We start from the raw sequence: 17,781 nt of genomic DNA on the forward strand, positions 1-17,781 counted from the left end.
ATATATACAGTATATATATAATTATATATATATATATGCATACACAAACACACACACACACACATATATATATATATATATATATATATACATATGCATATATATAAATATATATATAATATATAGATATATAATATATATATATATATATATATATATATATATATTCTGGTTGAAATCAACTGCACTAGTTGCTTTAGCAATCTTCAAGACTGCATTCTTTAATTTGGAGAATACTTTCCTATTAGCAACTGAGAGGGACTGGAAGTAGTCATTCATGACTCTCAAAAGAATATACGCAGTGTATGCCATCTGGTATATTTTTGCATAGTAATAGTATTCAATAACTATTGACTCCACCGAAACTATAGTTTTTTGCCTCGTCATGAGGCGTCTTCAGGGTGAGGACTGCTTTGTAGGATGCTCTGTCATGTTGAAAGGTCTTCCAACTAATAATGACCGTTAGTTGGATGGGCTGGCTTATAAGGCTCAGCCTGCCTAACTCAGACGGAATACTGGCTCTTCATTGGCCGCGAGGGGCAGCATGATATTTTGTCCGGGAGCCAAGGGGGTGGGATTTTGTCTGGGAGCCAAGAGGGTGGGATTTTGTCTGGGAGCCAAGAGGGTGAGATTTTGTCTGGAAGCCAAGAGGGTGGGATTTTGTCTGGAAGCCAAGAGGGTGGGATTATGTCCGGGAGCCAAGGAGGTGGGATTTTGTCTGGAAGCTCTGGCCTGAGTTGCTGCTGCTCTGGTTACTGGTCCTAGGTGCTGATTAATCAGCTGGTCATGTTTCACTTGTTCGTGGGGCTGCTGCTGTCTAAGGGCTTGTTGTTCCTGGAAGGGTTATTCTTCAGAGGGCGCGCGGAAGGGAGAATAAAATCGGCAGCTTGCTGTTTGTTGATGGTAGGGCGCTGGCAAGTAATAGATACTGCTTCTGCAATCTGCAGCTTCCTGAAGGCAGACTCCTTGTGAAGAATTTCCGTTTGGTCTAGCAGTTTCTGTAGAGGAGGCTTCATGTTGTGTAATCCAGTGAAATGCTGGAAAATTGACCCCTGATTTCTATGGGATTATAGGCGACGTCGCAGTGTAGAGGAGGTCCTACCAATGTATGTGCTGGAGCCGTCACAGCGGCCCTCCTGACATGAAAATTTGTAAACAACATTGGTGCTAGCCTTACTCGGGGCCCTGGGCGCCGTGCTATTCCTCATTATCAGGGAACTAATGGTGGTTAGGTTTGCAGAATATTTTCAAGTCTATGATGGCATTTCTGTTAGTTGGGATGACTCCTCTCTTGATAATATTCCTAAGGGCATCACACTTCTCGCGGTACCGATCATGAAAAGAAAGAATATATATATATACAATATATATATATATATATATATATATATATATATATATATATATATATATATATATATATACATACACTACGACCGGAGATAATAGTCCATGATGAATTTTTACCATATCTCAATAACTACTACGTCGATTTAGATGAAAATTTACATGGCATTAGATTACACTATCAGTAGCCTTTCATTAAAATTTTAAGTAAATATCTTTGTTAGTTGTTTAATAATCCCATTTTTTTCAGGTGAACAGAGATAATAGTCCTGTTAAAAGGATTTATGTATTTTCGTTAATTATAAGGATAAATATACAAAGTAAAGCAAATAACAATTTTAAACAACCCATACCATAAGTATACAACATAACAATCAATTACAAGAATGAAATATTAAATATACATCTCATAAATTTATTATTAGTATTTGATATATGATCCATTTTGTCTGATGACCTCAAATATGCGATTGGTAGTTGAATCAGTCAGTTTTGTGATAGTGGCGGGTGGTACTGTTCTAGCAGCTTCTTTTATTGCTTCCCACAGTGAATCCTTAGACGTATATTGCTTGCCATTTAAGTAGATCTTCTTTTTTATGATACTCCACAAGTTTTCAATCGAATTTAAATCCGGAGAACAGGCTGGCCACTTCATCAAAGTGTCTCCATTAAATCCCATGGAGGAGAGCATTTCCGTTGTTCTCTTGGCAGCATGTGCTGGTGCATTATCATGCATAAAAATGACTTTTGTGAGCTTTGATAATGGGAGTTCATCCAGCCAGTCTGAGAGGACATTTTCAATAAAGTCACAGTATGTTGTTGCAGTAATTTTCACACCTTCTGGCACTTTAAATGGGCCAATTATAGTGTCTCCCATGATACCTGCCCAAAACATTACTCCTCCACCCCCTTGTTGACGCCGCAAACGCATGTGAGCTGGGTTATCATTAAATATCCAACCTTTGCTCCATCCATCAGGCCCGTCTAACGTGGCTCGGCACTCATCTGTAAATAATATATTCTTAACATCGGTTTTCATGTGTTTCCTCGCCCATTCTAGCCTAGCTTTTTTATGTTTCGGTGCCAATGGAGGCCTACATGTAGGTTTATTATATTTAGCAAGTTGAGACAATATCTTATTTCGGGTTGTTTTGGAGACATCTTGAATTCCAGCATCTGCAAACAAGGTTTTACTTGTAGTTCCAGGATTTTCTTTACGCATCGCTTAAGATGAGAGATGTCACGCGATGTAACAGACTTGAACTTCCCTTTATCACTGCGCACTTTCCTAAATTTGGGATTTTGTAAAAATCTACGAATTGTCTTTATATGTCGACCTAGTTTCTTGGCTACTTCACCAGCTGACTTTCCTTGCGCTATTTCCTTTATAATTTTGTTTCTCTCACACTCTGTAAGATCTTTCCCACGCCCCATTCTTTAATATTCAATAGGAGGACTATTATCTCTGTTCACCTGAAAAACAAAAATATTGGATTATTAAAAAACTAACAAAGATATTGACTTAAAATTTTAATGAAAGGCTACTGATAGTATAATCTAATACCATGTAAATTTTCATCTAAATCGACGTAGTAGTTATTGAGATATGGTAAAAATTCATCATGGACTATTATCTCCGGTCGTAGTGTATATATTATATAATATATATACATATATACATATATATATATATATATATATATGTATATACATATACATACATATATATATTATATACACAAGCCCACCGGCTTCGCCGGCACAGCACCGAAGGGGGCTTTTGCGCTTCGCGCAAGCTCGCTTCGCTCGCGGGCGCTTCGCGCCCTAGGGCTTCGCCCCTGTTTTAACCTTCTTAGGAAAAGGCGGAGAAGTAACATAACCCCCTGAAGAGTGCCCCTCTTCTTTGTCTTCTTCGGATTCACGGCTTCTCTTCGGGAAGCCATCGGAGCTACTTTCGTCATCGCTAGAGCGGTTTAAAGCCACCATCACAGCCTCGATCTCCTTCTTCAGCTTTTCCTCCAGCTTTTCTATTTTCGAGAACAGTCGGGCGCTAACATATTCCGCCATTCCTCCTCTGAGATTTTGTGTATGTCTTCCGGGATGTTGTTTGTCCTGTCGGACTCGTCCACTTCCTCGGGAATGCGGGTAGCCGCAACTAAAGACGCTTTTGTGGGCCCCTTTTCCTCCTCTTCTCCCTCTAAATAATCCTCGAACAACTCTCTGTACACCACGTTAACAGCAGGCCGGGGGGCAACACTTTTTCCAGCCCTTCGCCAGCCCGTATAGTACACCAAAGAGTCCCAGTTCGTTACTCTAGAACAGGCTACATACAGTTGACCGTGCGCGAAGCAATGTACAGAATCCAGCAGTAACCCACAGCGATCAAAAGTCTGTCCCTGGCTCTTGTTGATCGTCATAGCGTAACTCAACTTTATCGGGAACTGCTTTCGCCTGAAGGGCACGGGAGTGTCCTGCGACTCCAGAGCAATTCGCGGGATCAATACCTGTTCACCCCGATAAGCACCCCCTAAGATTTTCCCCACCACAATGTGTTTCTTGAGGTTAGTGACCATCACACGTGTTCCGTTGCATATCATAGGAGGACAGATGTTCCTCATCACCATCACGATACAGCCGATCTTCAGCCTCAGATCGTGCAACGGCACAGACGGGCTGGTCATGGAGTTGAACACTGAAACCTGGATATCCGTTTCCTGATCCAACGGCGTGTCCGCGCTGTAGTACACGACCTCCTTTTCCTGGTTGAGATCGTAGATCATCTTGTTCACAGAGTCGACGTCGTCGTTGGTCGGCGAGACTATCGACCGCTTTTCGAAGTAGGAAAGGTTCAAGTGGTTCGCTCCGAAGTCGTCGTAAACTTTGTAGACCAACTCCTCTCTCGAAGTCGCTCGCACACCGAAACCCCTTCCGAAGTAGATCTCGCCGCTTTCGCGAGACCCGATCGTCAACAGCTGCTTCGCGAACTTGCTGTTCTTGACGTCGTCCTTTTTGAGACGGACGTTCTCCGTAAGCTGCATCTTCGCGAGCCCTTCCCACATGTAGCTCGATTTGATGCAGTGGGCTAGTTCCTGCTCCTTCCCTCCGTTTCTTATCACCGGCAAGATCTGACGAAAGTCTCCTGCGCACACAAACACTTTGCCCCCCATGAATTCGTCGTTGTCCATGATGTCTCTAAGAGTGATATCCACAGCAGTCAGCATGTTCTTGTTCGCCATTACGACTTCGTCCCAGACGATCAGCTCGGTCTGTTGTAGGAGCTTCGCCAATTCCGTGTTCTTCTTGACGGAGCACGCTTTAGTTTCGTCAAACTCCATTAACGGGATCTTGAACATGTTGTGGGCCGTGCGGCCCCCGGAGAGGGGTGTCCCGCTTTTCGTAGTGTGCGCGACCGAAACGGGAAACGAATCAAAAACGGGTCAAGGTTTAAAAATTATATTATTGATATATATATACATATATATATATTCATTCATTCATTCATATACAACTTACTACTTATGTTTATATGCTTTGCACAGACTTGAGTATCACGCCAAAACATATCTAGGACGCTCTCGCAAGGTCCAGAGGCAGATGCCGTTGCTTGTCACTTATTCCTATATTTGGCCCGAGCCCAAGCCCAGGTCCAGGCCCAGACCAGGCCAGAGCCCAGGACCAGGACCAGGCCCAGGTCAGAGCCCAAGCCCAGGCCCAGGCCAGAGCCCAGGACAGAGCCCAAGCCCAGGCCCAGGCCAGAGCCCAGGCCCAGGACAGAGCCCAGGCCCAGGACAGAGCCCAGGCCCAGGCCCAGGACAGAGCCCAGGCCAAGGACGAGGCCCAGGACCAGGCCGAGGCCAGGGTACAGGCTCAGGCAGAGACCCAGGCTCAGTCCGAGGCCTAGGCCGAGGCCCAGGGTGAAGCCAGGGCCCAGGCCCAGGCCGAAAACCAGGCCGAGGCCGAGGCTAGAGCCCAGGCCGAGGCCAGAACCCAGGCCGAGGCCAAGGGCCAGGGCCCCGGGCCCATGCCGAGGCCCAGGTCGAGGCCAAGGCCCAATCCCAGGCAAAGGCCCAGGCCGAAGCCCAGCCCCAGGCCCAGGCCGATGCCGAGGCCCAGGTCCAGGCCGAGGCCCAGGACCAGGCCCAGGACGAGGCTAGGGCCCAGGCCCAAGCCCAGGCCCAGGCCAAGACCCAAGACGAGGCCTAAGCCCAGACCCAGGCCGAGGCCGAGGCCCAGTTACAGACCCAGGCTGAGGCCGAGGCTGAGACCTACGCCCAGGCCCAGGTCAAGGCCGAGGCCCACGACCAAGTCGAGGCCAAGACCCAGGCCGAGGCCTAGGCAAGCGCATGCCCAAGCCCAGGCCGAGCCTTGGCCGAGACCTAGGCAGAGGCCCAGACCTAGGCAGAGGCATGGGCCCAGGCTGAGGGCGAGGACGAAGGTGAGCCCAGGCCCAGGCCCAGACCGAAACCCAAACCCAGCCCCAGGCCGAGGCTGAGGACCAGGCCGAGGCTGAGGACCAGGCCGAGGCCGAGGACAATGCCCAGGCCCAGGGTCAGGACCAGGCCGATGACGAGGCGAGCCGAGGCCAAGGTCCAGACCGAGGTCAAGGCCTAGACCAAGGCCCAGGCCGTTGTCCAGATCCAGGCCGTGGTCCATGCCCAGGCCCAGTACGAGGCCCAGGCCCAGGCCCCCGCCGAGGCCTAGTCCTTGGCCTCGGCCTGGGTCTCGGCCTGGGCCTGGGCCTGGGTCTGAGCCTGTGCCTCGGCCTGGACCTCAGCGTTGACCTTTGTCTCGTCCTGGACCTTGGCCTCGGCCTGGTCTTGGGCTTGGGAATGGGACTGGGCCTGGACTGTGCCCTGGCCTGGGCCTGGGCCTTTCCCTGGGCCTGGGACTGTGCTGGGCCTGGGCCCTGGCCTCGACCTGGGCTTGGGCTTTTGCCTCGGCCCTTGCCTAGGCCTAGGCCTGGGCCTTGGCCTGAGCCTTTGCTTAGCCCTGGGCCTGGGCCTTAGCCTGGGCCTAAGTCTGGGCCTGCCCCTTAGCCTGGGCCTTAGTTTGGGCCTCGGACTGGGCCTCGGCCTGAGCCTGTGCCTCGGTCTGGACCTCGGCGTTGAGCTTTGTCTTGTCCTGGACCTTGACCTCGGCCTAGTCTTGGGCCTGGGCCTGGGCCCGGGAATGGGACTGGGCCTGGACCTGGGCCTGGGCCTTTGCTTGGGCCTGGGCCTTTGCTTGGGTCTGAGCCTGGGCCTTAGCCTGGGCCTTAGTCAGGGCTCAGATTACCATGGCCTAGGCCTTGGCTTGTGTCTTAGCCTCCATTTGGTCGTCAGCCTCGGCTTGGGCCTGGGCCTCGGTCTGGGCTCGCCTTGACCTCAGGCTGGGCCTTGTCCTCGACCTGGGCCTTGGCCTGTGCCTGGGCCTTTCCCTGGACCTGGGCCTGGACCTGGGCCTGTGCACTGGCCTCGACGTGGGCCTTAGTCTAGGCCTCGGCCTGGACCTCGGCCTAGGTCTGGGACTTGCCCTGGGCCTGGGCCTCGTCCTCGGCCTGGGACTGTACCCCGGCCTGGGCCGTGCCCTGGGCCTCTGCCTGGGTCTTGCCCTCGACCTGGTCGTGGAGCACGGCCTGAGCCTGGGCCTCGGTCTCAACCTGGGTCTTGGTCTCGACCAGGTCCTGGGCCTCGGCCTGGGTCTGGGCCTGGGTCTTGGAATGGTCCTTGGCCTCGGTCTGGGCTTGGGCCTCGCCGTGGGCATCGGCCTGAGCCCTGGCCTGATCCTCGGCCTGGGACTGTACCCCGGCCTGTGCCTGGACCTGGGCCTGGTTCTGGGCCTGAGCCTGGGCCCTAGCCTCGACCTGGGCCTGGGCTCTGAACTCGACCTGGGCCTCGGCCCTGCCCTAGGCCTGGGTCTGGGCTTAGGCCTGGGCCTTTGCTTGGACCTGGGCCTGGTCCTGGGACTAGGCCTGGACCTGGGCCTGGGCCTGGGCCCTGGCCTCGGCCGGTGACTGGCCTGGGCCTGATCCTTTCCCTGGGTCTGGGCCTGGGCCTTTCCCAGGTCCTAGGCCTGGGCCTTTTCCTGGGCCTGGGCCTCGGTCTGGGCTGGCCTTGACCTGGGGCTGGGCCTTGGCCTCGACCTAGGCCTCGGCCTCTGCCTGGGCCTGGGTCTTTCCCTGGGCCTGGGCCCTGGCCTCGACCTGGGCCTCGGCCTAAGTCTTGGCCACGCCCAGGACGAGGACGAGGCCTAGGCCCACGACGAGGCCTAGGCCCACGACGAGGCCTAGGCCCACGGCGAGGCCCAAACCCAGACCGAGGCCAAGGACCATTCCAGGTCGAGGCCAGGGCCCAGGCTGAGTCCGAGGCCCAGACCGAGGCCGAGGCCCACGACCAGATCGAGGCCACGACTTAGGCTGAGGCCAAGGCCCAGGCCCAGGCCCAGCCTAAGTCTCGTCCTGGGCGTGGCCCTGGGCTCGCCTCGACCTCGGCCTGGGACTCTAACATGGCCTTGGCCTTGGCCTGGGCCTTGGCTTGTGTCTTAGACTCCACTTGGTCGTCGGCCTCGGCTTGAGCCTGGGCCTGGGCTTGGGCTCGCTTCGTCCTCGGCCTGGGACTGTACCCCGGCCTGGGCCTTTGCCTGGGCCTCTGTCTGGACTTGGGCATGGGCCTCGGCCAGGGCTCGCCTTGGCATCGGGGTGGGCCTTGTCCTCGACTTGGGCCTCGGCCTGTGCCTGGGCCTTTACCTGGGTTTGGGCACTGGCCTCGACGTGGGCTCACTTCGTCCTCGGCCTGGGCCCTGGCCTCGACCTGGGCCTTGGTTCTGGCCTCGACCTGGGCCTTGACCCTGCCCTAGGCCTGGGCCCTGGCCTCTGCCTGGGACAGGGATCTGGCCTCGGCCGGTGACTGGCCTGGGCCTGAGCCTTTCCTTGGGTCTGGGCCTGTGGCTTTTCCTGGTCCTGGGCCTGGGCCCTGGCCTCGACCTGGGCCAGGGCTCTGGCCTCGGCCTGGGCCTTGGCCCTGCCCTCGGCCTGTGCCTGGCCTTGACCTGTGCCTTTTCCTGGGCCTGGGCGTGGGCCTCGGTCTGGGCTGGCCTTGACCTAGGGCTGGGCCTTGGCCTCGACCTAGGCCTCTGCCTCTGCCTGATCTCTTTCCCTGGGCTCGCCTCGTCTTCGGCCTGGGACTGTACCCCGGCCTAGGCCTGGACCTGGGCCTGGCCTCGGCTGGGCCTCGGCCCTGCCCTTGGCCTCGGCCTGTGCCTGGCCTGGGCCTGGGCCTGGGCCTTTCCCTGGGACTGGGTCTGGGCCTGGTCCTCAGTCTGTGGTGGCCTTGACCTCGGGCTGGGCCTGGGTCTTTCCCTGAGCCTAGGCCTGGTCCTGGGCCTCCGCCCTGCCCTAGGCCTGAGTCTGGGCCTGGGACTCGGCCTCAACCTGGGTCTTGGCCTCGACCTGGTCGTGGGCCTTGGAATGGTCCTTCCCCTTGGTCTGGGTATGGGCCTCGTCGTAGGCTTCGGCCTCATCCTCGGCCTGGGCTCGCCTCGCCTCGAGCTCGGCCTGGGACTGTACCCAGGCCTGGGCCGGGACCTGAGCCTGGGTCTGGGCTTCGGCCTGGGCTTGGGCTCGCCTCGTCCTCGGCCTGGGACGGCCTAGGCCTTGACCTGGGCCTTGGCTTGTGTCTTGGCCTCGACCTGGTCGTGGGCCTCGGCCTTGGGCCTGGGCCCTGGCCTCGACCTGGGCCAGGGCTCTGGCTTCGGCCTGGGCCTCGGCCCTGCCCTCGGCCTGTGCCTGGCCTGGGCCTGGGCCTTTTTCTGGGCCTGGGCCTGGACCTCGGTCTGGGCTGGCCTTGGCATCGAACTAGGCCTCGTCCTCTGCCTGGCTCTTTCCTTGGGCCTGGGCCTGGGGCTGGGCCTGGGCCCTGGCCTCAACCTGGCCCTGGCCTCAACCTGGCCCTGGGCCCTGCCCTCGGCCTGGGACTAGGGCTGGGCCTGGGCCTCGGACTGTGCCTGGACCCTGGCCTCGACCTGGGCCAGGGCCCTGCCCTCGGCCTGTGCCTGGCCTGGGCCTGTGCCTCGGTCTGGGCTGGCCTTGACCTCGGGCTGGGCCTTGGCTTCGACCTAGGCCTCGGCCTCTGCCTGGGTCTGGGTCTGGGTCTTTCCCTGGGCTTGGGCCTCGACCTGGGCCTCGGCCCTGCCCTAGGCCTAAGCCTGGGCCTGGGCCTCAGCCTGTGTCTTGGCCTCCACCTGGTCGTGGGCCTCGGCCTGGGTCTGGGCCTCGGACTGGGCCTGGACCCTGGCCTCGACCTGGAATGGCCCTTGGCCTCGGCCTGTGCCTGGCCAGGGCCTGGACCTTTCCCTGGGCCTGGGTCTGGTCCTGGGCCTCGGTCTGGGTTGGCCTTGACCTCGGGCTGGGCCTTGGCCTCGGCCTCTGCCTCAACTTGGGCCTGGGCTCTGGCCTCAACCTGGACCTGGGCTCTGGCCTCGACCTGGGCCTCGGCCTTAGCCTGGGTCTTGGCCTCGACCTGGTCGTGGGCCTCGGCCATGGACTGGCCCTTGGCCTGGGAATGGTCCTTGGCCTCGGTCTGGGCTTGGGCCACGCCGTGGGCCTCGGCCTGGGGCCTTGCCTGGTTCTTGGCCTCGGCCTCGTCGTCGGCCTGGGACTGTACCCCGGCCTGGGCCTTGACCTGGGCCTTGGCCTGGGCATGGGCCAGGGCTCTGGCCTGGACCTGGGCCACGGCCCTGCCCTTGGCCTTTGCCTGGGCCTTGGCCATGCCTTCGGCCTGTGCCTGGCTTGGGCCTGTGCCTCGGTCTGGGCTGGCCTTGACCTCGGGCTGGGCCTTGGCTGTGCCTGGACCCTGGCCTCGACCTGGGCCAGGGCTCTGCACTCGGCCTGTGCCTGGCCTGGGCCTGTCACTCGTGCTGGGCTGGCCTTGACCTCGGGCTGGGCCTTGGCTTCGACCTAGGCCTCGGCCTCTGCCTGGGTCTGGGTCTGGGTCTTTCCCTGGGCTTGGGCCTCGACCTGGGCCTCGGCCCTGCCCTAGGCCTAATACTGGGCCTGGGCCTCAGCCTGGGTCTTGGCCTCGACCTGGTCGTGGGCCTCGGCCTGGGTCTGGGCCTCGGCCTGGGTCTGGGCCTCGGACTGGGCCTGGACCCTGGCCTCGACCTGGAATGGCCCTTGGCCTCGGCCTGTGCCTGGCCAGGGCCTGGACCTTTCCCTGGGCCTGGGTCTGGTCCTGGGCCTCGGTCTGGGTTGGCCTTGACCTCGGGCTGGGCCTTGGCCTCGGCCTCTGCCTCAACCTGGGCTCTGGCCTCAACCTGGACCTGGGCTCTGGCCTCGACCTGGGCCTCGGCCTTAGCCTGGGTCTTGGCCTCGACCTGGTCGTGGGCCTCGGCCTGGGTCTGGGCCTGGGCCTTGGAATGGTCCTTGGCCTCGGTCTGGGCTTGGGCCACGCCGTGGGCCTCGGCCTGGGGCCTTGCCTGGTTCTTGGCCTCGGCCTCGTCGTCGGCCTGGGACTGTACCCCGGCCCGGGCCTTGACCTGGGCCCTGGCCTCGAGCTGGGCCAGGGCTCTGGCCTCGGCCTGGGCCTTGGCCCTGCCCTCGGCCTGTGCCTGGGCCTTGGCCATGCCTTCGGCCTGTGCCTGGCTTGGGCCTGGGCCTTTCCCTGGGCCTCGGTCTGGGCTGGCCTTCAACTGGGGCTGGGCCTTGGCCTCGACCTGGTCGTGGGCCTCGGCATGGGCCCTGGCCTCGACCTAGGGCTCGGCCTCTACCTGGGCCTCGGCCTGGGCCTGGGTCTTTCCCTGGGCCTATGCTTGGGCCTGGGCCTGGGACCTGACCTCAACCTGGGCCTGGGCTCTGGCCTCGACCTGGGCCTTGGCCCTGCCAAAGTCCTGGCCCTGGACCTGGGCCTGGGCTTCGGCCTCTGACTGGGTCTTGGTCTCGACCTGGTCGTGGGCCTCGGCCTTGGTATGGCCCTAGGCCTTGGAACGGTCCTTGGCCTCGGTCTGGACTTGGGCCGCGCCGTGGGCCTCGGCCTGTGGCCTGGCCTGGTTCTTGGCCTCGGCCTCGGTCTGGACTTGGGCCGCGCCGTGGGCCTCGGCCTGTGGCCTGGCCTGGTTCTTGGCCTCGGCCTCGTCCTTGTCCTGGGACTGTACCCCGGCCTGGGCCTGGGCTCTGGCAGAGGGCGAGGCCTAGGTCGAGGCCAAAGCCCAGTCCGAGGTCAAGGCCAACACAGACCGAGGCCAGGTATAGGCCGAGGGCAGGGTCGAGGACCAGGCCGAAGCCTTGGCCTTTGCTTGGGCTCGTGCCTGGGCCTTAGCCTGGGCTTTAGTCGGGGTTTCGGACAGGGCCTCGGCCTGAGCCTGGGCTACCCCCTGGACCTCGGCCTGGGTCTGGGCTTCGGCCTGGGCTTGGGCTCGCCTCGTCCTCGGCCTGGGACTGTACCACGGCCTAAGCCTTGGCCTGTGCCTTGGCTTGTGTCTTGGCCTCGACTTGGTCGTGGGCCTCGGCCTTGGCCTGGGCCTGGACCCTGGCCTCGACCTGGACCAGGGCTCTGGCTTCGGCCTGGGCCTCGGCCATGCCCTCGGCCTGTGCCTGGCGTCGGTCTGGGTTGGCCTTGACCTCAGGCTGGGCCTTGGCCTCGACCTAGGCCTCTGCCTCTGCCTAGGCCTGGGCCTGGGCCTCAGCCTGGGTCTTGGCCTCCACCTGGTCGTGGGCCTCGGCCTGGGTCTGGGCCTCGGACTGGGCCTGGGCCCTGGCCTCGACCTGGAATGGTCCTTGGCCTCGGTCTGGGCTTGGGCCTCCCCGTTCTCGGCCTGGTCTTGGCCCTGGGCTCGCCTTGTCCTCGACCTGGGACTGTACCCCGTGGGCCTGGGCCTGGGCCTAGATCTGGGCCTGGTCTCGGCCTGGGCCTTGGCCCTGCCCTTGGCCTCGGCCTGTGCCTGGCCTGGGCCTTTCCCTGGGCCTGGGCCTTTCCTTGGGCCTGGGTCTGGGCCTGGGCCTTGGTCTGGGTTGGCCTTGACCTCGGGCTGGGCCTTGGCCTCGACCTAGGCCTCGGCCTCTGCCTGTGCCTCGTCCTGGGCCCTGACCTCAACCTGGGCCTGGGCTCTGACCTCGACCTGTGCCCCGGCCCTATCAAAGTCCTGGGCCTGGGCCTGGGCCTCGACCTTAGCCTGGGTCTTGGCCTCGACCTGGTCGTGGGGCTCGGCCTTGGTTTGGCCCTGGGCCTTGGAATGGTCCTTGGCCTTGGTCTGGGCTACGTCGTGGGCCTCGGCCTGGCCTGGTTCTTGGCCTCGGCCTCGTCGTCGGCCTGCGACTGTACCCCGGCCTGGGCCTTGACCTGGGCCTGGGTCTGGGCCTGGGCTCTGTGCTTGGGCCTGGGCCTAGGCCTGAGCACGAGCCTGGGCCTGGGCCTGGGCCTGGGCTTGGTCTTGGGCCTCGGCCTGGGCCCTGGCCTGTTCCTTGGCCTCTTCCTCGGCCTGAGTCTGGGCCTCGGCCTGGACCTTGGCGTCGGCCTGGACCTCGGCCTTGGTCTGGGCCTCGGTCTGGGCCTGGGCCTCGACCTGGGCCTTGGCCTCGACCTGGGCCTTGGCCTCAAACTGGGCCTCGGCCTGTGTATTGGCTTTGGCCTGGGTCTGGGACTGGGACTGGGGCTGGGACTGGGCCTAAACCTGGGCTTCGGCCTCGGCCTGGGCTCCGGCCTGGCCTCTGAGCATGGGCCTGTGCCTGGTCCTGGGCTTCAGCCTGGGTCTGGGCCTGGGCCTGGGCCTCGACCTGGGTCTGGGCCTCGGCTTCGGCCTGTGCCCTGGCCTGGTCCTTGGCCTCGGCCTGGGTCTGGACCTGGGCCTGGTCCCTACCCTCAGCCTGGGCCTGGGTCTGGGCATCGGCCTGGACCTGTGCCTCGGCTTTGGCCTGGGCCTGGGCGTTTGTCTTGGCCTCTGCCTGGACCTGGGCCTCTGCTTCGGCCTGGGCTCGCTTCGACCTCGGCCTCGGTCTAGGCCTTGGCCTTGACTTGGGCTTCGGCCTGGGCTTGGGACTGGGCTTGGGACTGGGCTTGGCCTCCGGCCTCAGTCTCGGCCTGGGTCTCTGCCTCGACCTGGGCCTCGGCCTGAGCCTAGGCCTGGGCGTTTGCCTTGGCCTCTACCTGGCCCTGGGCCTCGGCCTCGGCCTGGACTCGCTTCGACCTCGGCCTCGGTCTGGGCCTTGGCCTTGACTTGGGCTTCGGCCTGGGCCTGGGCCTGGGCCTGGGCCTCGGCCTGGGCTCCGTTCTCAGTCTCGGTCTGGGTCTCGGCCTGGGCCTCGGCCTGAGCCTGGGCCTGGACCTGTGCCACTTCTTTGGCCTGTGCCTATGCCTGGGCCTGGGCCTGGGACTCTGCCTCGGCCTGGGCTCACTTCGACCTAGGTCTCGGCCTGGGCTTTGACCTCGACTTAGGCTTCGGCCTGGGCCTGGGCTCCGGCCTCAGTCTCGGCCTAGGTCTCGGCCTCGACCTGGACCTCGGTCTGAGCCTGGGCCTGGGCCTGGGCCTAGGCCTGGGCTTCGGCCTTGCCTTGGCTTCGGCCTGGGCCTGGGCCTTGGCCCTGGACTTGGCCTGGGCTCTGGCCTCGGCCTGGGCATCGGCCTAAGCCTGAGCCTGGGCCTGGGCTTCGGCTTTGGCCTTGGCTGTGGCTTCGGCCTGGGCCTGGGCCTGGGCCTTTGCCCTGGCCTCGGCCTGGGCTCTGGCCTCGGCCTGGGCTCTGGCCTGAGCCTGGGCCTGGGCCTGGGCCCGGATCTGGGCCCAGGCCAAAGATAAGTATAGGTGACAAGCAAAGGCATCTGCCCCTTGACCTTGCGAGAGCATCCTAGATATGTTTTGGCGTGGTACTCAAATGTGTGGTTAACATATAAACATAACTTGTATATGAATCAATGAATATATATATATATATATGTATATATATATATATATGTATATATATACATATATATATTTATATTTTATATACAAAGATATATATATATATATATATATAATCATATATACATATATACATATATATATATATATATATATATATATATATACAGTATATATATATATATATATATATATACAGTATATACATATATACATCTGTCTAAACCATTCATCCAGTATGTATATATATATGTATATATATATATATATATATATATATATATATATATATATATATATGCATATATGCGTGTGTGGGTGTGAGTGTGGGTGTGGGTATGGGTGTGTGGGTAGGTGTATATGTGTTCGCTAGTGTGTGAATGTGTACGTATATGTAAATACGATCCACAGTCAAGCAGGGAAGACCCACGCCTCTGTTGCATTCAAGACCCTTCCTTCCTTCCCTGCGAAGTCCTGAAGAATCGGGCAAGTGGTCCTCGAACTCAGGCAAGCGACCTGGCGAGCCTCGAGGCTTCAAAGCCTTTCTTCTGGCTGTCGACAAACGATCTCAAACCGCTCAGGAGGAAATAAGTGAAGGTAGGATGTCTTGATATCCAATTTCGACAGATTTTGCCTGAGGCGATGGAAGGGAGAAAAAATTTGATCAAAAGGAATCTGAACAGAATTCTATACAATACAAATATCTGGTCTCTGGTTCTGTGGGATATGGATATCAACGACGTGCTTTGACGTTCGGAGGAAACGCATATGAGACACATGATACGTAGAATATAAATAAAATTAAAAATACCTGACAATAGAAAGATATAAACAATCAAAAGGACTTTAACGCGTGGAAGGACAAGTGACGCGGCAGAGTTCAAAATGTTTCGTTTCAGTAAGATTTGTCACATCGAACACAAGAGAACATTTCATTGTAATGAGGGTCTGTTTGCACGTAGATATGATTTAGGTAATTGCCCATAAGCAGGACGTGAATATTCGAGTGATTCACACGGTACAATCAACTTTGGATGAGTGATATACATACTGATCACGGAAATGTCGTTCTTGCGGGGAACACAAAGCTTCACTAATGAACGTGTGCTTGATTACATAATGTACGCACAAACACACACACATACACACACATACAAACACACACACACACACACACACACACATACTAACACACACACACACACACACACACACACACACACACACACGATGTGGTAGCCATCGCGGCCATCACTACCTCGGTCCGGGTTCGAATCCCGCCCAAGGCTGAAATAATTTCAGTATCACTGCGCTGCGAGTCGTTACTCCAACTCTCGTGGGCGGGGAGTTGGGAGTATGTGTGCTTGTAAGGTCACAGCACTAACCAAAGATCGGTCATATATGAGCTCTGAGTTCTCATCCGGGAGGGTAATAGCTGTCGATCAAGAGTCCATCACGTGATCCAAGACCATGGTTAATCACACGCACACATACACATGCACAGACATACACACGCACACACATAAATGCAAACACAGAGATACACACACATACACACACGAATACGTACCCACACATTAAAATTATATTTTTACAAATGTATGTATTCATTAGAAGGATAACATGGACGAAATAATAATTTAGTCGTATAGCATTAGCGATTATTCAGATAAATATATAAAATTATTCCCTCTGAAGAATCACCGCGGTGCAAAACTAGTCGTGAAATAAACTCTTGTTTTATTTGTGTTTTCACTCTACTCCGCTTACTATCTGTCAAGGTGACTTCGTGTATATATATATATGTATATATATATATATATATGTATATGTATATATATATATGTATATATATATTTATATATATATATATATATATGTATATATATATGTATATATATATATTTAAATATATATATATATATATATATATACATATATATATATATATATATATATATATAGTATATACACTTGTGTGTGCATTTGTGTGTTAGTGTGTGTGTGTGTGTATGTGTGTGTGTGTGTGTGTGTGTGTGTGTGTGTGTGTGTACGCTCGTGTGCGTGTGTATGTATATATGTGTATTCTGTGCATGTGTGTCTGTAAAATTCCCTTTTGACAACGTCACTATCTCAGGCATTCCTTTGAAGGGAATGTCAGCACTCATCAATCATGAGCATTTTCAATCCCAACTGGTTTCCTGAATAAACCAAAGACGTCGCTCCGGTAGACCAGACGAAGCGATCGCGCGACGAGGAATTCTAACCGCCAACATTAAGGACACAGGTATATCAACAAAACTGTTTCGTAATTACGCTTGCAAAGGAATGACGACCTACTTATTCTAATGTTCTCTTTACACAGAAACTAACACACACTCAGACACACAGATACACACACACACACACACACACACACACACGTGCACGCACACACACACACATACACACACACAAACATACACACTCGCACACACACACACACATACACACACACACACACAAACATACACACTCACACACACACACATTTACTTCAACTCTCGTGGGCGGGAAGCTGGGTGTGTGTGTGCGTGTAAGGTCACAGCATTATCCATAGGTCGGTCATATATGAGCTCTGAGCTCTCTTCCGGGAGGGAAATAGCTGTCGATCACAAGTCCAACACGTAATCCAAGGCCATGGTGAAACACACACACACACACACACACACACACACACACACACACACACACACACACTCACACACATACATACACACACACGCACACACACACACACAGAAGCATTCTTATACACACATTGAGAGAAGGTCCACAAAGAAGCACAGTCTTACTTGTGGTGTTTGAAGGAGAAGGACAAGAGGAGGAAGAGGAGGAGGAGGAGGAGGAGGAGGAGGAGGAGGAGGAGGAGGAGGAGGAGGAGGGAGAGGAAGAGCAAAAGAAGGAGAAAGAGGAGGATGTGAAAAAGGAGAAAGAGGAGGAGTGTTTGCAAGAGGAGGAACAGGAGGAGGAGAAAGAGAATGAGGAACAAGAAAAAGAAAAAGGAGAGGAAGAGAAAGAGATGATGAGGAGGAGAAGAAGGAGAAGGAGGTGGAAGAGTTGGAGGAAGAAGAAAAGGAAGATAAGGAAGAGGAGGAGGAGGGGGATGAGGTTGTGGAGGAGGAAAAGAAAGAGAAGAAGGAAGAGAAGGAAAAACAGCACCAAGAGAAGGAGCAAAATGTATAAGGGAGGAAAAAAGGGAGAAGAAGGGGAAGAGAAGAAGAAGGAGGAGGAGGTGGAGGAGGATAGGGAGGAAGAGAAGAAGGAGGAGAACAAGAACAAAAGGGTGGAGGAGGAGGAGGAGAAGGTAAATGACAAAGAGGAGGAAAAGGAGTAGTAACATAAGTAGGAGTAGGAGGAGGAGGAAGAGGAGGAGGAGGAGGAGGAAGAGGAGGAAGGCTCCCCGTTAAGGCGTGGACAGGTCTGTCTGTAAACAAAGCTTTCTCCTCCTCCTCCTTCTCCTGTTCCAAGAATCCAGAGAATACGAGATCTTCTTAAACATGTTCATCTCCTTCTACTCGGTAGCATTAG

The 17,781-nt window shown here is 56.3% G+C and overlaps 1 protein-coding gene across 1 annotated transcript; it reads right to left on the reverse strand.

Annotated features, from left to right (window-relative positions):
• Positions 1 to 3,374: 3,374 nt before the first annotated feature.
• Positions 3,375 to 4,700, reverse strand: LOC143019089 (ATP-dependent DNA helicase Pif1-like). The gene has a single exon (XM_076174788.1). It carries the CDS (start codon positions 4,698 to 4,700, stop codon positions 3,375 to 3,377), a length of 1,326 nt encoding a protein of 441 aa, XP_076030903.1.
• Between the last annotated feature and the right edge of the window lie 13,081 nt (positions 4,701 to 17,781).

The sequence above is a fragment of the Oratosquilla oratoria genome, chromosome 36 (genome assembly GCF_046742065.1).
Source record: "Oratosquilla oratoria isolate Oo_2021 chromosome 36, ASM4674206v1, whole genome shotgun sequence".
NCBI lineage: Eukaryota > Metazoa > Arthropoda > Malacostraca > Stomatopoda > Squillidae > Oratosquilla > Oratosquilla oratoria.